The following is a 19,902-nucleotide window of genomic DNA, read 5'->3' as shown; positions in this document are numbered from 1 at the left end:
TTTAGTTGATTTAAATGTCTTTTTGCTGCTAAATACTTTTTTGTTGTCCAGCATTTCTGTATGTAACAGTAACTTTCACCGATTTTTGTTTTCCCACATCAGACATAAGAAAAGTTAGAATAAATACAGAGTCTCATCTGTGTGATATCGAGTTTCAGTCTTCCTAAAACCGGAAGCTCCACACAATCTGCCATTCTTTCTTGAGAGCACTGGTTGATCCTCCTCCCGCATAGAGGAGCCCTACTCTCCAGCTCTCACTCTCTTTATGCTGCGACACCTCCCCCTTGTGTTCCTGTTAGGTACTGCGCCCAGACTGAGCGGCCTTCTGGATTTGATGGGAGGGTCTGAGGGTGGAGCTTCTCTTTTGGCTGTTCTGCAAACAGCTCAGACACAGGTACATGCTTTGAAATGCTGTAATCCAGACTGTGCAAAGTAAGTACAAGCTGCGTGGAAGTTACCATTGAGAGGAATGCTATGCAGAGCCGGCGCTGTGCAGTTAATGGAGCGTGCATTCAAGCAGCCAGATGTTGCTCTCATCTGATTTGATAATAATAACCTGACCAACAATGGGAAGTTTTTTGGCTGATCTGCTAATACTTCTGATTTCCATAGGACACGTTTATGCAGGTAAGGTGCTGCAGAAAAAATGTACTCCTACAAAACACGCAACTGGTAGCAGAAATGTGGAAAAAACTAGGTTGCTACATACTAAATTCATCACATAACTATATAATTGAAGAAACCATAAATATTTTCTCAAAGATAATTAATGTTTACACTGCATCTGTTAGTGTTTTGTCGTTTAATCTAGTCTGTTATTGTGAACTGGTAATCCAGTAAACTGGATTATATTTGACGGGATGTGAGGACTTACTTGTTTGACAGTAAAATGTTTGACTTAACTTATAAAATGCTCCCTTGGACCATATCATGCACAAAACAGTATATCAGAAGGATGCAGCACAGAGCATAAATTGATTTAATTTGCTTTTAAATAGGAACATTACGTGTGGCCTTGAATTTTGCCTCAAATAGTTGCTCACAGCCCTTGAAAGGCACACATCCTCATTCAAGGTGTCTGCTTCTGTAGGAAGATTACTAATAATCCAGAGTGTGCTGTATCATAGAGGCAGATTAGGCTGCACATTGGTTATGGGTTATACTGACAGTGGGTTTATAGGCTTTATGCAGAGCTGCATGCTGGGCCAGCCTGCTGACAGGGTGCTTCTCACTGAGACCAGTCTTATTACCCATAATAAGTGCTTTGCTAACAAATTTCAGTAGTTGCAGGTCCAACTTATTTTCCAAGAACAAATTAGGGGATTTTTTTCTCGGTTTGCAAGATTTATTTGGGTAAATAAGGTGCTTTGGAAACCATACTGAATATTGCCTTCAATGGCTGGGGGTTTCCTGTACAGAATAGTCTGCTTTTTCCAATACAAAACCAAAAATTAAATAAGAACTTTCTTTCATAGATTATATTGGTGTTTATTTTTGGGGCTTTCAAGGGTTATTGTTGTCTCCGATAAACACCAGCATACGTCTCTGACCCCCATTCAATGTACGCTGTGGGATGTTTTCACAAATTGATTATCGTTTTGAGTGCTCCATTACTGCCATTTTTTATAGGTCAAATCATTGAAAGCAAAGATAGCTTTACTTTTTTTAATATTCACACATTTCATGGAAGGCGAAACCCCCCTCATCTTCTGTGAAGATCTTAAGAGACTTTTTAAAAGAAAATCAATAAATTAGCAGCAGCACAAAAATCAAGGAACACAGCAGAAAAGATGAATTTGCAAACTAACTTAAAGTTCAATTACATCATAAAACAACATCTTTGAACATGTCACAGAGCAATGCTCAGTTCACCATCTAAAAATAGAGCATGGCACAACTGAATCAAATAGATGTTTTAATTTTTAAATATGGATTTCCTATCAAAATATCACTACGTGTGTTACAAAAAGAAAAACATACCCCAGATGATGTTTTAAGGTGCCAATTACAACAAAATGTTCAGCAGAGTTTTTACAATGAGTGGAAAAGATTATAATCTTTGAATAAGCACCACAACAGATTTGTTTGACTGATTTTGATTCAAATTGACCTCATTTCACTAAGATGTTGTCAGTCAGACCCAGTGAACATTCACTGGGTATGACTCTTAAAAAGAGTGCAAGCCAAATGTGCTGTGCAAAAGAAGAGTATTATGTAATGTCAAAACCACGATTAAACTGCAGGTTGGGATCAATTAAACATCTTTGTTTATATTTTGAAGCTGTGAGATTCCTATATAAGTTTCACAAAATGTAAATTGCAAAAAAAAAAAAAACAAAATCATCCATCTAATGTTGTCGTTGCATTCTGGATGGCTAAAGGGTCAATTTGTGTCATCTAGGTCAATAGAGAAGTTCAATTAGCATCGGAACATTTCATTAGCAGCTGTTACTAAATGCATTAACTATCATTAACTGAAGTCAGATCGAAGCTACAAAGTGCAGAATAGATGCCAAATTGACTAACAAGTCCGCTAGCGTCAATGAAAGAGTTAAGTCTAAACTTTTAGGCCATTAGGGCCTCCCGAATCAACACTTAACAAAACATTTACATTCCAGTGAACTATTTTTATTTCCATAAGATCAAAATCACTTTTCTTTCTTTAGCTTATGGCTAAACAAAGCAAAACTGTATGAGTAAGAAATGAACAGAAAGAGTTCCATTGCTCCTGTTTCTCATCTATTTCCATCTTCCTTGTTGCAGTTTCCTTTTATGGCAATGGCTACATTCACCTGCAAGCAATAGAAAAGTCCATTCAGACGTTAATCCATGTACGATTTTATACCTCAAGTCAGTCTGGGCTACTGATTTTGGCAGCAGGACAGAGAGACTTTTTACTTCTTGAGCTGATTTCTGGACGCCTGCAGGTAAGCCCTACGTGAAATACAATAGAAGAAGCGACCAGCTACAGCTGGAAATTGTTGCCAAGAATATTGTGAAAAGACAAGCAATAGTTTGTAGTTCACCATCATCTAAAGTTGATCTAAAGTGAAGAGCAACTAGACCTCCCAGGATACAGAGAACTGGAGAGATTCACACTTTTAAAGAAAGGGAAACTACCTTAGCATATTGCAGTAAAACATTTTAGCAGATATATGCTGGGTTTTACTATACAAAGAAGAGTCAGCAAGAAAACATCTAATTTAATGTTAGAATGTTGAAGCTGAGACAAAAATAAACCCTCTGGCTCTGGTTTTATGTCAGAACATGTTCCTTCATGAATGAGGCTGGAGAAGAAAACCATAACTGTACTTAGTTGCTGCCCTTATCAAGTCTCAAAACCTTGGTTGATTTTAGAGCATGTAACTATAGCAGGACAGTAAGATAGCAATGTTTCATCGCTCTCTCTTTGCTTCTCATCTCCTACCTCTCCCTTCAGGTACGTCTGAACCTGGGCTCAGGTGAGCGGTTGCTACGTTCAGAAAGGGGTATCCATCTTAATGATCTGGCTTGGCACACAGTGGATCTCAACCATACACACCACAACATCAACATGATTGTAGATCGAAGTTCTCACACTACTCTCCGAATGCCAGGACCAGATTTGGAGCTCAGCATTGAGGATGGGCTCTTTGTTGGTGGGACAGCTGGACTAAACCATCCTTACCTTCTGAACAACTCAACTGGATTTAGGGGTTGCTTGGATGAGGCTGTCTTCAATGAATACAACCTACTGTCCAGCCTTCAGCCGTATTCTGGGTACAAAAGCATCCACGAGGTATCCCTGGGTTGTAGTCCACAGTTTTTAGCAACAGAAGAAGATCCTGTGAGGTTTTCCAGCTCTAAAGCCTTTATCTCTTTCCCACAATGGGAGGTCCTGCAAGAGGGGACATTTGAGTGTGAACTTCACCCTTCCTGGACAGATGAAAATGGACTTGTGTTGTACAGCTCTGGGAGTGACGGAGGGTTTGTCTCTATTGAGATCAGAGACGGTCACCTTGTGGCCTCAATAGGAAATGGAAAGGGTAGTAAAACTGAGCTGCATTCACTGACACATGTCTACAGCAAGCACACCTGGTACCCCATCCAGCTGCTCCTGCAACCTGATACCATCCAACTGAAGGTAGGCAAGGAGTTAGTGAAGGCCAGCCTGAGTCAGGAACTTCAGGCCATCCAGCCCAAAGGACCTCTTGTCCTTGGAGGATTGGATGATGTCGCTGTAGGAAAAGCAAGAAGTGCTGGATTAGCTTCTGTTCCTTTTGGAGAAGAAGGAGGGGGAAGATCATTTAAAGGCTGCCTCCAAAGAATTAGAGTGAACGCTCAAAAAACTGGCTTACCTCATGCCATGGTCACCAAAGACATTACTGTGGGCTGCAATATAGGTCAGGCTCCAAAGGTAGTGATAATTTCCAATCCAACAGATCTCCCTGACTTTGATGTTACCACAACACAAATGATCAGCAACAAGAGGATAACAAACCTATTGGTGCTTCGAACCCTGGAGGTAGCTGAAGGAGGCCAGGCACTACTTGAACCCAAACATGTGAGGGTAGGACATTTTCTGTCCTGGTAGTATCTCATGAATCATTTCTGTACTGTTTGACAAATTTACATGTGTTTCCATTTGCACATTCCGCCAGGTGAATATTGATTTTCGCAAACTGGGGATCCATCCATCAGAGCTGATGTGTCGCATTGTTGACCCTCCTGTTCATGGTCAGCTACATTTGAACCCCAATCCAGATCCAGATGGGTTGCCTGAGGAAACACAGGAGAGAATTATAGAGATAGGAGCAAAGGAGAAGGACCGATCTTTCAGCATGCTGGACCTGTGGCGAGGTCGGGTTATGTATGTTCACAGTGGCTCAGAGGACCAGAATGACTTCTTCATGTTTTCAGTCTTCTCTAACAATAAGAAGCCACTGCCTGTACTTCTGGAAGACAACCATGTGCACCGGTTTAATATCAGCATCACTCCAGTTAATGATCCTCCTGTTCTCAGCTTACCACAAGGAAACCTTTTCACTCTGCCGGAGAAGTCCAAACGACAGGTGGGCACATCAGAATGCCTTGATATATAACACCTTGAATTATTCCAAGTTAAGACAATCAAATGAATGTGTTCTTCATGACAGCTGACAACAGATATGCTGAGAGTCTCAGATCCTGACAACAGTCCTGAGGATCTTGTTTTTAATTCAATGGGGAACCTCAATTCTGAAGCTGGTTACCTCGAGAACCTAGATTACCCTGGCAGGTTAGTCTCACGGGATGTTCCCACAATGCCTTATAAACCTTTTTAGACCATTTAACCCCTTAACTGTCACCCTAAAATGTTTACATGTCATCAAATGTGTTCACGAAGACACCAAATTCTTTATGACACTCAGGGGTTTAGCATCTATATATGGGTTGTAGATGTAATTTCCAAGAACTCTTTAAAATAAAGCCTGCAAGCACTCATTTGATAAATGAGTGAATAACATGACAATGATGCTCTTCCAGGCCCATCAACGTGTTCTCTCTGAGTGATCTGGAGGAGGGTAAGATCAGCTTCGTGCACACAGGAGTTTCTGCCTCCAGGTTGGTCCTCAGAGCCAGTGATGGGCATAGAGTAAGTAAACATATGGTTACTTTGCTAAATTCTAGCCAACTAAGAAAAACTATTTGTCAGTGCTTTGGTTAATTATCCTTTTACAGTGCATGCTGCAGTTTAGAGGTGCATCCTTCTTGTGTGGCAGAGAACATCTTAGCAAAAATGAATAAAGATGTTGTAAATATGAGGTGATTCTTCCATGAATTTTTCATTTTTTTTTCCTTTCATATTTACAGGTCAGCAACGCTGTAGTTTTACGGATCATGGCAGTGACTCTTGAGTACAAACTAGTGAATAAAACTGGACTGGAGGTGAATCAGGGAGAATCGGCCATCATCAGCACCAGACACCTTGCGGTGCGGGTCAATGTGGCTGATAGTTCAGTGGACGTGTGGTATGATGTGACAGACTTACCACAGTTTGGTGAGATCCAGAGGTTACACTCAAGTGGTGAATGGAAATCCACTACCTTTTTCTCACAGAGAATTCTGGAAAAAGAAAGGATTCGATATATTAGCACCTATCGTGGAATTCAGACTCAGAACAACATTACAGACCAATTCAAATGCAAGATAGTAATCAATTCAGTCGCCAAAGAGGAGGTTGTTTTCCCCATAGAGATCCGCTGGATTCAGTTCAAGGTAACAAGGAGCAAGATGGAAGTGACCGGCCTTGAGAGTGCTGTTCTCACACCTGAAGACCTTCATGTGATTTCTAAAGGTGTTAAAATCAGTGAGAGTGACCTCTTCTATAGGGTTTTGACAGTTCCAAAGAAAGGGCGATTGTTCCTCAACCAAATGGTTCTGCAAAAGAACTCAACCTTTAGCCAAGAGAACATCACACAGGGTTTGGTTAAGTATGAGCTTTTTAACAGGCTGCATGATGACACAAGAGATGTCTTCAGTTTTCAGGTGTTCTCTGCTCATGCTGCTTCAACACCTTATGACTTCAGAATCAACATTAAAGCCGAGTCAAGTGCCGTAGCCGTCATAAATAAAGGCCTTTTAATCCTTGAAGGAGCAAGTAAAGTAATTACGAAAGATATTTTGTTCACTCACACAGCAAGCAACCGGGAGGTTCATTATAACGTAACAGTGAGCCCCAGGCATGGCCAGTTAAGGAAGATCAATCTCTCCAACTCAACTTCCATTAATGACAACATACTGACGTTCAGCAATCAGGACATCACAGAGGAGCGAATCATGTACGTTCATGATGACAGCGAGACCAAACAGGATTACTTCACGTTTCAAATTGCTGTTTACAAACCGCACAAAAACACAAACAAGAAAGAAGACAGAAACACGGAGGAGCACACCTTTAACATCTCTGTGCAACTCGTCAATGATCAGAGACCCGTCAGGGTTGTCGATGAGGTCTTTCACGTTGCCCGGGATGGACAGAGGTTGGTGACACTGAAAGACTTGCGGTACCGAGACGATGACTCGGATTTTGAGGACAGCTGGCTGGTATACACTCGGAGGGGGATTCCAATGGGGGAGCTGGTGCTGGCCAGTGATCCCAGTCACAGGCTGTATGAGTTCACACAACGGGACCTTGAGCAGGTTAGCATCTATTTCTAAATGGATTTGACGTAGGGGTGTAACAGCATCATTATGTAAAAGCTTTTATACTGAGAGAAGCTTAAACATTTTCGGAAAAGTCTGCACTTCCTGGTTTGTTTGCTCAAGCAGAAAGTTGGAAATTTTTGAATAATATCTATAGTAAATCTAGTAGTGCTTTAAGAAGTCTAAAAAAATCTAAAATCATAAGAATTCAATGGTAAAAAATGGAAAATGCTCTGCGTCTTCTAACTGCTTCTTTGATTAGGACATGAAATAAGTTATTTGTTTAAATATTGTATCCTTTCTAAGCCATATTCAATGCCATACATTTTGTAACTAACTGATTATTGTGTTTCTTTCCTCAGAATAAGGTGTTGTTTATCCACAGTGGGGTCAGTTTTGGCCGCTTTGTGCTTTTTGTAACAGATGGAAAACATTATGTTTCAGCTCTGCTGGAGGTGAATATATATTTTTGCTTGGCATCTTATTCTTTTACTGTAAAGATAGTTTTATACTTAACAGTGAACAATACATTATGTTCTCTAATTTGTTTTTTTCCCTGTAAAGTGTCAAATTATTGGCTTATATGTCAAAGATTTCAACTGTTTGTGCACAGCCACATAATTAGGTACAGCTGATTTGGTGTAAAAGAGAGAACCAAAGAGAGAACAGCGATTTTAACAATCTGTTTAAGTCAAATTGGTCTTGAGACTTTTAAAGTGGCCAGATGTTCTCATAAATTCCAAAAGTGGTTTTGATCATTTTTCCAGAAGAACTATAAAAGTGTCCTGTTAACATTGACTCTTTTGATTTTGGTTGGGATTCATGTAGTTGGATTTATGTTGATATTTTAATCCTTAAAACAGTCACAATGTGATTATCTTATAGTTTTGAACAATTTCCTATGTGTTTATTTGGTGTAGGTGATGGCGCAGGATCCATACCTGCAGGTGGAGAACAACACAGGCCTCATGGTCCAGCAGGGTGGGATTGCAGCCCTGACTTCTGTTAACCTCAGCGTCATCAGCAACCTCGACATTCGGGATCCTCAGGAAGTGACTTTCGAGGTCTACGTTCCACCTAAACATGGCGTTCTCTGCTTCAACGATGGGCAGAAGGAGGCGATCATAGGAACTGATGCCATTTCAGTTTTCACCCAGAGAGATCTGGTGGCAGGGCGTCTGGCATATCACCACAGTGGAGGTCACGAGTTGTTGGATGTTTTCAATGTGACGGCAAGAGCAAGGGAAAGAAGCACTGAGAGGCGGACTGAAAGAGGGAGGAGGGATGTGCATCTAGACATTGGAGTGCCGGTGAAGATATACTTAGAGAGTCATCACAGACCTCCGACTATCAAAACCAACCGTCCAGTTGTGGTGGCCGAGGGACAGAACACCTCCATTAGCAGAGAAGATGTAGAGGTGAGAGATTCATCATTCCCAGCCCACCACGTATGTGTGTCAATGCTATTATTATTCTGTCAACAACAATTTCCTTTTCGTGTGTTTTTACACCAGGTTGTCCATGAGGACAGTTTACCCTCAGATATAGTCTTCACTGTCCAAGAACCTCCTACAGTGGGCATCATTTATAGAGTATCAGGCAGCAACAATCTGGAAAATGTTCATGGAGAAAAACAGGACCTTGAAAAGGTGTGTTCACTGTTGGTCCAGCTGGACAGTAATTGTTCCATATAATCAGCAATAAATTGTGTCCTATCATGACAACATACTATTTACAATTAGACATATTGATTGTCTAAACTTACAAGCTATGAGAATTAGAAAAATAAAACCTATGTAGTTGTGAAACCTCATTTTGGATTTGACTTCTTTACCTTCCATCGATGTGACTGACAGCCATGTGTAAATGTAACTTTTTTATCTTGCATAATAACAAAACACATATTAGCTTGTTTTGTCTTTTTCGTTGTACCCAATTGCTGTTTGGTAAGTGGCCACATGGTGGTGCTTTACTGACAGTTATCTGACGCACACATCAACAGTCTTGGTTTCTAACAAGATTCAAAAGTGAGTACATTTACTCCTTAAATATTGATAGTGTAATACATTTTTTGTTTGTTTTTGTTTTTTTTCCATCTCATTATGAAGTTGGCCCAGGCAAGTTTATCTCAATTATTTACCTATAAACTGTGTTTTAATATGGTTTGGCTCTGTGCTTCTGTCCAGGGTTTCAAGGAACAGACTGGGATTTCCTTTACCCAAGAGGATCTCAACCAGAGATCAATCATGTATCAGCAGCAGGCTGTAGGAAGCATCAATGACTCTATTGTCTTGGAAGCAACGAATGGGGTGACAAAGGTTGGACCTATCAGAGTGGTGATTGACATCATACCTATCCTGCTTCCACTGCAGGTAGCAAACTTGTCCGAAAAGTAGGATGAATAAATGTCTAAAACCTATTAATGGAGCTCTGTTTACAAATCTAACTGCAGTATTTTTGTCCTTCTTGAATCTTCAGGTGTTGAACTTGACCCTGGATGAAGGGTCGTCCCTGCCACTCACATCCAGCATAATCAAGGTTGCCAGTCATCACTTTGCAGGGCTGAATTTCCTTTACCAGGTTATTGCTCCACCAAGGTTTGGACACTTAGAGCACAGCCGTATCCCAGGGATGCCTATCAATGCTTTCACTCACACAGAGGTACGATTAAACACATTCATAAAGATAAATTAATCCCTCAAATGGACTTCATTCTTTGTTTTCAGAGATAGCTGCAGCATACCCTTTTATTATAATACATAAATAGCCTAACCGTCGCTGTAAGTCTTTTATCTAGATTAATTAATACACAGATTTCATTTCAGTTTAAATCCTTTCTTTCATTTAACACAGAAAAGAAATCATTTCTACAATCTGAACTGAGCCTTGTTGGAATTTAAATATCTGTGTCTAGGTGGAGCTTGAGTACATCTCCTATGTCCATGATGGCAGCGAAACACTAAAGGACAACTTCACGATTGTAGCCAATCAAACTGAGATGAAAAAGCACAGCTTGCCATGCACCGTTTACATCACAGTCACACCTGTCAATGACGAGACCCCTACTGTGACCACCAACCGTGGCCTAAAGGTAGGAAATTCTATGAATTGTTGAAGAAAAGTTATGTGTGCCTCATGAAGCTAAAACAAGCTAAAATGTTGCATTGTCTGCTGCATCCCGGACAAGCCCCCTAAAGTTGTTTGGATGGAATTCAACACAGAGAAAGCTTGACTGATTTTAAGTATTTTAAAAGGGTATAACAGTATAGCTCTCTCTTATGTTGGTTTTTACAAATGGTTCACAAAACACAAACTGTGTTTAAATAAAATTAAAAATCAGTGTAGAATAATTCAGTCCATGTTTGACAAGTCCATATGATGCGGTTTTTATACTTATCACTATTCAGCGTAAAATTACTCAGTTCAAGTTTGCTCTAAGTTTTCAACCAATGATGTTCAAGCCAAAGGGATGCACTGAACCAGATGCTAAACTCATTTTCAGTGGGTAGCAATTAGCCTGTCATAATCCCACAGTGCTCACAAATGGTTTGCATTTCTTCTTTATTTCTCGCGGCCACATTGCAAGAGTCAAAAGTGCTACCACATCAAAGATCTTAAAGCGGTTGAGACTTTCACGATGCTTGTTTTACTGTCTTTGTTGCCCAGCGTCATCAGCACAACAAAGCACCCTAAGAAAAATGTACTTTCTTGCTTTAAAGTAAGTCTAAACCTAAATAATGCAGGGAGTCAAACTTATGTCAACTGTTGTCTTTCATATTCATGGCCTACAATAATAGCTTGCTCTTGCTTATCCAGAAGTTGCATGCCATGTAAATGAATACCTTGTGGGAGTAAAAGTAGTTCTTGTTTTTCTAATAACAGGTAATGCAGGCGTCAAATAGTTGGATTTGTCATAGAATATAGAATAGATATTATTGTGTTAGTTTATTAAGAAATGTCCTTTCTGTTTTGCCTTTGTGATGCTGCAGGTTTGGGTGGGTTCTGTAACAGAAATAAGTACAAATGAACTCAGTGCAGATGATGTGGATACTCCACCCGAGGGCCTGGAGTTTGTTGTCACCCCACCGAGCAACGGTCACTTGGCTCTGAAGAGCGCCCCCTCCAGACACATCCTGAACTTTACCCAAAATCACATCCAGAGCAGGATGCTGGTGTTTGTGCACAGTGGTAAACACACATTTGTAGCTATTTGTAGTGTCAGTGTCCAAACGGGGTTCAGGTGTAAAGATTGGTTTGTTTAAACTGTCTTGTCCCCCCTGCAGGTGCATTATCAGGGGGCTTCCACTTTCAGGTGAATGATGGAGTTAATTTTGCTCCTCGGCAGATCTTCAGCACAACAGCCCTTGATCTGGTTCTTACCTTACAGAAGAACCACCCTATGGAGGTGTACCCAGGTATAGCTCACTCGTCAGTCCGTACAAATGACATTTCTTCTTAACTACTAGTATGATTTGAATATAACGGGGCTGAAATGTCTCACAAACACAAAAAATTATTATCATTAAGGTAACTGGAAAAGTGTGCATACTAAGGCTGCTACCCTCCACTGTAATATCCAAAACTGACTCTAGGTGGCAATGCTACTTTTGGAATATATTTAAGCAAATGTAGCAGTGCATCTTTTAAATTTAAGCAAAAGTGGTTTCATTCGCACTCTTGTTTATCTTGGTAATGTGCCTAAATTAGTTATTGGAATATTGTCAAGAGTGGGGCGACACATTATGTTTGCCATATTTCATATTTATTTGCCATTTCTGGTGTGCAGATTTTTTTTTCAATGATTAGGTGTTTGGAAAACTTAAGCAGAATGATTAAGATTTTTAACTGATGTGGGTCTGGTTGCTTTTCTATAATTAAGTAAGCTGTCTTGAATGTGTTAAGAGCCCGTTGTTGCTTCTTTATTCAGAACACAACTGTCACTTACAGAAACTGAAGACCAGAACTCAAGTAAAATATACAGCATTGCTACTAAAATACTTAGTAGCCAGTCAAACATTGTTCTGTCTTCTTTTTTGTTCCTCTTGAAGGCTCTGTGACACCAATCTCAGAACAGGAGCTTCAGGTTGTTACCAACAACATCAGTGACATTGGAAGGAACCAATCTGTGGTTTTTGCTGTGACTGCACCTCCCAAATTTGGACGTCTGGTCCTACGAATGTCTGATAACTCTTTCAGAAACATTTCTACATTTACACAGAGCATGGTAGGAATGCCTGATTTTTTTTTCCTTCTGTTTCTGCACTTCAAAAGTCTGCGAACAGAAAAAAAAGTTACATAACCACATAAGATTTGGAAATTTATTAATTTACTCATATTTACTAATGGAATATTAACAACTAATAATAATATATTTTCTGATATTGTTGACAAATTGCAAAAAATGATTTTATGAGACAAATATTATTCAACCCCAAAAAAATTTCAATTATAACATTTTAAAAGATCCCTTTATTTCCTTGGGAATATTTTTATTCAAATATTGATAAAAGGAAGCCTCTCCCTCCTGACCGGATCATCTCTCTCCCTCTCAGGTGAATGAGGGGTTGATTCTGTACGACCAGAACCAGCCGGAGTCGGTTGGGTGGTCAGCTGCGGACTCCTTTTCTTTCACCGTTTCCTCTCCTCCAGCTTTTCTTCCTCAGCACACCTTCACTATTTTAATCTCCTACCAAGCCAACGAACACCTGGGCAACCCCCAGCACAGGACTAGACTACTAAACAATGCAGGTACCGCCTCTCTTCCAGCTGGACACGATTCTCAGAGAAGAGTTCGAGAAGGAGGAATTTTCCATCTGTTTGTGTTTGCAAGGTGCCGTGGTGGCCGAAGGAGGCAGAGTGACCATTGACCGCTCTAAGCTCGATGCCTCCAACCTGCTGGGAAACCTCCCAGAGTCGCACAGAAAGGACCACCACATCATGTACCGAGTGATTTCTCTGCCCAGACACGGAGCGCTGATCATACAGGGACACAATCTCACCAGGTGAGAAGTTGTAGATTTTATCTTTAAATTTAGCACGTCGCAACCGAGGTGGCCTAATTGCAAGTGTTGAAGTAAATTTGGAGAAACATTTCATTTAATTTTAATTAAGTCTTCCTTGGGTTTTTGATGTGTTTTTCACAGCAGACAGTCAGATTTCTCTCAGGCCACCCTAAACAAGTTTGGCATCATGTATCTCCACGACGACTCAGAGACGACGAAGGACAGCTTCACTTTTCGAGCCTGGGTGGCTCCTTTGCATCTTCCCTCTTCCTCCTCTTCGTTATCCCTGTCTGCCTTTTCCTCTGATTCCTCTTCCTCTTCCACCTCTTTCTCTCCTCTCTACTCTCCTTCGTCATCCTCCTTTCCTGCACTGGGCACAGCCTCTCATCGCCGCCCTGCGGTGGATAGCGTGGCGGTGACAGAGATGTTCAACATCACTGTGACGCCAGTTAATGACCATCCGCCGCTAATCAGGAGCAGAGCTCCGAGCATGAAGGTTGTGGTTGGGGAGAGAGTCATTCTTGGACCTGACAACCTTCAGGTGAACCAGTGTTTTATGATTGTACTTATTTTTACAAGTTTAATTTTCCAGCTGTTGGACCCTGAGAAAAAAAGTAAGTGCAATCTGTGATATTTTCTAAGGAATCACTAATAAAAACTCTGTTATTTCTTCTATGATATATTATTTCAGACAAAGAAAGATCAGCTCTCAAATATATTTTTCTAAATTACAGCTAGACTTGAAGCTAAGGGCACTGGGTTTTCCAAGACCAGCACTTTTTGCAGCTTGCAAAGTTGAATGACATATTTGTAGTTTCTGGAATTTGAATTGATGTAGATCCAGCTTTTGTTGAAGGAACATCATGTTATACAGATTTGTTATAAATTTGATCAAATCCAACAGACCTGGACATTTTAGGACCCTCGGGCCTCATCTGGTCCTTTAGTTGTCAACTGGCCCGCATGAAATCAAAAATAAATTAACCCGTTATTTTGTTTGCTAATTCAAATAAGCTGCTTCTATTTTGAAAAATCTGTTTTTATTTTGAATACATCTCTACATACATTTTGCAAAGTGCAGGAGTGTCCCATTGTTAGAGTCCTTTGCATGAATAAAGAGAGAATGACGCAGGTTACATCAAGAAATCTTTAGTCCATGCAAGTAGAAAGAAAGACCGACACAAAATGTAGTTTTTAATCAAAAATAGAGGCTTTGCAACAGCAGTGCACTAAAAACATCCACATGACTCATTTAATTAGAAACAACATTCTGGATGGATGTAGTCATCTGTTTTCCTTAAAGTCTTGTCTGGACCTGGCTTTGCAGAACCTCCCGTTTGTTCTGCTCTTGCCAAGAAAAGACAAGTAAAAAAAGAAGTGAGAATAATTTGGTTCTTATCCAGACAGTGCACGCAAAAAATGTGGAAAAACTAATTGAAAAAATTAATTTTGAATATATCGCGATTAGTAATTTAGATGCGCGCATGCTTCTCCAATTCTGAATTTTGTTTACTACATGTTTTACAAATAGCTAGGTTCTCTGTCATATTTTGAACACAATCTCCAGAGCAAAATGAACCAATTCCACTCAATAATGTGTTCATACTACTTATTAAAAAGGTTGTTGTGCTTTGATTTTGCACTTGGTGAATTTCTCTCTTGCTAAACATTTTTTCTGAGTCTTTTCTGTTGACTGTCTTATTTTTTTTTTAAGGTTGAGGATCATGACACGCCACCAGAAGAGCTGCACTACCTTGTGATCAGTAAGCCCAACAATGGCTACCTGACTTTGGGAGAAAGACCTGAGATAGTGACCTCTTTCACCCAATATGACGTCAACCACGGTCGACTACATTTTACACAGCAGGTGAAACGGACTAATCTCAATTCTTATTAAAACTGTGTAACAGTTTTAATTTCAATTTGGGTTTTCATTTACTATATTGCTGTGATTTTTTTTCCACAGGGTGAGGTTTCAACTGGAGTTTTCTACTTCAATGTCACCGACGGCCACCACCGTCCGCTCTACAAGCTGTTTAGCATGGAGGTGGTTAAACCCTCGGTATCCCTGGTCAACAACACCGGCCTGTCACTGGTTCAAGGTCGCACGGCGGTGGTGCTCACAACCAACCAGCTGGCGGCTCAAACCAATGGTCAGCGACAGGCCAATATCTCCTACACAGTCACCAAGCACCCACGCCATGGACGCATCGCCATCAACGACCAGGAGGTCACCACCTTCCGGCATGAGGACCTCCAGCTTGGGCGGGTGGTCTATCACATGACTGACCTCAGCGAATCAGAAGACAGCTTCCAGGTGTCAGTGTCAGCCTGGTCTGCTGGTGTTGACTATGGGAGAGTGACAGGTCAGACGGTGAACGTTACGGTGCGTCCTCTGATCTACCTCAGAGAGCCAGTCAGAGTACCGAGTGGCATCGCAGTGAAACTGGGTAAAGCCATGATTGATGCCTCCGAACTGGCCAGAATCAGCAGAGTCGATCCGGTCTTTGAGGTTCTTTCTCCACCGAAACATGGAAAATTGGTCAAGGTAAATCCATTTGATATGATCTTGTGGACTATCAGTTTGTAATTAAGCTGCTAAGAGCACTTTTTATTTAATGAATATTCATTCAGGTCTAAAGCTTTTCTGAAAGATGTTATCCATCCATTAATGCAAAATCTTCCATATCCTCTGCAATGATTGACATCCTAATAAAAGAACATAAATTTATAAGTCCTGGAACACAGGACTTTAACAAGAGTATATTTTTTCCAAGTTGTAAATTGCTGTAAAATCATTATAAAGTGCTTTTACAGCATTGTAAAAGTTTTGATTGGGAATACATGACATTCTGTTTCTATGACACATATGATGTGACACAGAGGACAGCTTCTCCGAGCTTCTCTTCAAAATGGGAAATATAAGAAATTCAAGTAAAGCAGATGTATGTTAAGCTTTCATAAGTCTGTAAATTGCTGCGAGAAAATTGTTGCTCCTTAAGTTTGATCACATCTACAGTCTGAGCAACAATTAAAAAGCTTAAGCATCTAGAACTGAAACAAGGCTGGATAAAGACCCAAGATCTCTCTTTATATGCTGCACATTTTTGAAATGTAATAAAATATCAGTAAGCATAGTCAAGTTAAGTTTATTTGAATTGCACATTTCAGCAATAAAGCTGTTCAAAATGCTTTACACTATAAAAATATATTACAGTAATCATGAAACAATAAAAAGCATTACATTTGATCAAACGGCATCATCAAAACCTTTCTCGAAGTTTGTTCTCACTAGCAAAGGGAAGGTGTAAAATATGTTTAAGTTGGTAACATTTTTATTTTAATAAATAAATCTGACATTGTACTACTCCCTACTGCCATAAAACATTAGTTTAGTTCAAGTTTTTAAAAATATGTCCAGAGGGATGCAAGTTAGTAATGGAAATTATTTCAAAATTGAAGCTCTTAACTTAATTGTTTTCTTCCCACATATGCAGATTACCTACGACCCAAACCACGCGTTAGAGGCACTGAAGTCATTTACATTCAGGGATGTCGTTCAGGGCCGAGTTGCCATAGAAGAGACTCTCAGTGACGCCGACAACCAGATTCACAATAACGAATCCTCGCTCACAAAAGCGCGAGGCCACACTCCAGCCACACCCCTCAACGATTCCTTCACCTTCCTGCTGAAAGCCGGGAACGTCCAGCCAGCAAAGGGCGAGCTTCACTTCACCATCTTCCCCCACCACCAGATGCGCCACGGCACAAGAGGTGTCCACAAAGCGCACGGTGCGAGCCACGAGCGCACGACCCCCCACTTGGGAGCTCACAACAGAACGACTCTGGGAGCCGGACACAGAGACTCTGTGGCACACAGTGCGACTGCCGAGAGCTCGCACCCTCACATTTTGTCAAACAAAAACCACAACAAGACTCAGCGGAAGGCGAAACCCCACAGCCGCTGGGGGAACCGAACGCGCAATCATGGAGGACGATCAGGGAGCATCCCAGAGGTAGCAGTGGAAGAAGGCCACACTCATGCCCCTCAACCCCACACTCCTCCGGTACCAGAAATGCCGGTTCCAATAAGCCCTCCGATCCCCGACCTGGTCCAAGTCGAGATCCTCCCCCGTCCCGCCTCTGATCCCCTCCTAATTATCCTTCCTCTGCTGGCCTGTTTGCTTCTCATCATTATCCTCGTGGTTCTGATTCTGGTTTTCCGGCATCGCAAAGAGAAACAAGCTCGGCAGAGACTGATGCATGAACTGGCTGCGGTGCAGCTGCCCACCGAGGACAGCCCATACCTGGGCCAGCCAGAGAGAAGCGCAGCCATGCCCAACGTGCTGGTCACCCAGCTCGGATCCGCAAGCTGTCCCACCTCCCCCAGGGTCTCCATGAGCCCAAGGAGGAGTCTGGCTCCAGGAATGACCTTCTGGGGGCCGTTTGAATCCAACTTAGCAGGCAGGGATGGAAACATCAGAGGTCGTAACAACAGCGAAAGAGATTCTGGTGATATGCCCAAAGTTTCTCCTGCAGGATTTAAAACCTCGTGGAGATCCCAGTCCCCAACTCTTAAAAACAGCCAGTATTGGGTTTGAAGGCAAGTTCTTCATACATAAACTGTGCCTTATAAAGGTGTATTAGTAGGTATGTTTGCTTTCTATGTGTCATATGTGTCATTTCAGGCTGATCTAACGTATATAGAATATACATCTTCCATCTAAGTGGTTTAGTTTCACATGAATTGTTTTGCTAAACTTTGCTCTGATGACGGAAAATGTCAATGTAAAGTGAGTTCTGTTGTCTTAAGGAGTTCCCTGGGTTACAGTTAAGCAAATATTTAATGAGGAAGGCTGCTAATATTTTTTTAATTTGTTCCCAGACAGCTAAGTTAAACATTATAAACAAACACATTACTGTAAATGGCTAACATACGTCTCAGTGAGGTAGTAAGTTGTTAAAGAGCCTCTTTCCTTAAATTTGATGTTACTTCCTCTAACTTCCATATGTCAGCTGTTAGATTGTATTTTACTATGTGTGCCCCTTCAAGTACTGTGAGTTCTATGTATGCAACAAAGAAAGCATTGCAAAAGAATTCAGACCCCATTATTTTTTTGTCTATATCTACAACTTTCAATGTGTTTTATTGGGATTTTATGTAATACACCAACACAAGGTTATTGGACATGTTTCGTTGTGTTGTTTAATGTATTTTTAATCTTGCTGTCCTTTTGGAATACAGACCTCCACACGTCATGCTCCACAAGCTGTTTAACTTGATAAAATTATCAATACCGTTGGCAGATATTACATTAAGCACAAATATAAAGATTGAAAAGTCAATAGTTTTTAATGTTTTGTCCTGGTTTGCTTTGAAATTCTTGAAAAAAAGATAAAGTGCATACAAAAATAAATACGAGTATGTAGGAGCATAAATGCTTGTGCAAGGCAATACCTGCATAAACATTGTTTTGCTTTTTGAACTCTCATGTTTCATTGGTCAAGGTTTGTAACCGTTTAAGGCAATGAACCGATGCAGCAGCTATTGTTTTATGAACAATCACCTGTGAAATGTACGTGAATGATGTAGACTGTTTCTTCTTAATATGCTACATTTTTTGTCATTTTGAACCTCTCCATTGTGTGCTTTATTAACCTGTGTTGTTTACTGTTCAAATGTAAAATAGTTTTTAATAAAATATGTTTCTTAAAAATTACCGTTGGTGTAAGATAATAAACTTGAAATTAAAAAAATAAAAAATAAAAAAAACCTCAGTTTTCTATTGAGGTAAACCATCTGCCTGTCTTTTGACGGTAAAGTTGCAGATTTTAAATATATAAACTCTTAGTTTCCCTTTAAGATACATAGCTTGTAGATTTAATGCATTTTGATTTCTAAAAGTGAATAAATATTCTACTTTTAAAACTTAAAGTTTAAAATAAGTATTAAGTGATAAAAGGTGTAAAATGGAGAGTGAGTAAAGAAGGAAAGGAGCCAGTTCTAAATAATAAAGGGCCTGCGGCTAAGGTAAACTGATCTTAACTTTGTGATTGTGGTGTCGGGTATCAGGGATGTTACCGTCTGCACTGGAAAAACTAGTTATAAAACTCCCTTCCAAGGCATGCATTTTATCTGAGGACTTCTAATATATACAATTCATTATTTACTCAATATCTAGATGGATGAAGTGGCCTCTGACATCTTTAAAGTGAACTGAATGCATATTATCGTGCATTTAGAGTTGTGTTATTTTTTTAAAGGATTTCTAAAAAAAAAAAAAAAGGGGGACTAAATATAACTCGCAATGCTGAGGAAAAAGAGCAGAGTGCTTTAAGGCATAGATGTAAATCACCTGCTAAAATGTGACACTGACGACAGGACGCAGCTCCAGAGTTATACTCTGAAAAACATTAAAAATCTGAACACTGAGATCTTGTCAAAGTCATGTTTCAGTTTTATTCAACTATTTGAAGGACACAGTTAAATGGAAGAGTGAGGATGGTGCTGCTGTGAAGTCCCAGGAAAACTAATGTGAAGTCTGACCTGCAAGAACCATGTTTAGCAAAACTGCAGTGTTTTTAATTGTAAAACTGACGACAGTAGCTGTCAAAAACCGTAGCAGTGATAGGAAACTCGTCTGATCATGACGTCAAACTAAGTCTGGACCCGTATGAGATTCTAGTACAACCTTCAGCAGAATTACCACAATTTTATGTTATTATGAGATATATA

At 40.3% G+C, this 19,902-nt stretch overlaps 1 protein-coding gene across 2 annotated transcripts; it reads left to right on the top strand.

Moving 5' to 3' along the window:
• The first annotated feature begins 152 nt into the window (after nucleotides 1-152).
• On the top strand, nucleotides 153-19,902 carry LOC106957893 (chondroitin sulfate proteoglycan 4-like). Of its 2 annotated transcripts, none has more exons than XM_015049435.1 (22): nucleotides 153-627; nucleotides 2,764-2,927; nucleotides 3,440-4,549; nucleotides 4,641-5,051; nucleotides 5,136-5,257; nucleotides 5,506-5,614; nucleotides 5,833-7,161; nucleotides 7,527-7,619; nucleotides 8,085-8,582; nucleotides 8,679-8,813; nucleotides 9,351-9,536; nucleotides 9,643-9,825; nucleotides 10,079-10,255; nucleotides 11,154-11,352; nucleotides 11,448-11,579; nucleotides 12,213-12,388; nucleotides 12,717-12,912; nucleotides 12,995-13,166; nucleotides 13,311-13,707; nucleotides 14,881-15,033; nucleotides 15,133-15,714; nucleotides 16,664-19,902. In XM_015049435.1, the coding sequence occupies exons 1-22, from the start codon at nucleotides 567-569 to the stop codon at nucleotides 17,765-17,767; spliced, it is 7,689 nt and encodes a 2,562-aa protein (XP_014904921.1). In that variant the 5' UTR covers nucleotides 153-566; the 3' UTR covers nucleotides 17,768-19,902. The 2 variants fall into 2 exon arrangements, with proteins under 2 accessions (XP_014904921.1, XP_014904920.1); XM_015049434.1 differs by having other exon boundaries at nucleotides 13,308-13,707.

This window comes from Poecilia latipinna, unplaced genomic scaffold, assembly GCF_001443285.1.
Source record: "Poecilia latipinna isolate Pla-1442-1.1 unplaced genomic scaffold, P_latipinna-1.0 Scaffold947, whole genome shotgun sequence".
Taxonomy (NCBI): domain Eukaryota; kingdom Metazoa; phylum Chordata; class Actinopteri; order Cyprinodontiformes; family Poeciliidae; genus Poecilia; species Poecilia latipinna.
This window is presented reverse-complemented; position numbering and strand designations above follow the sequence as displayed.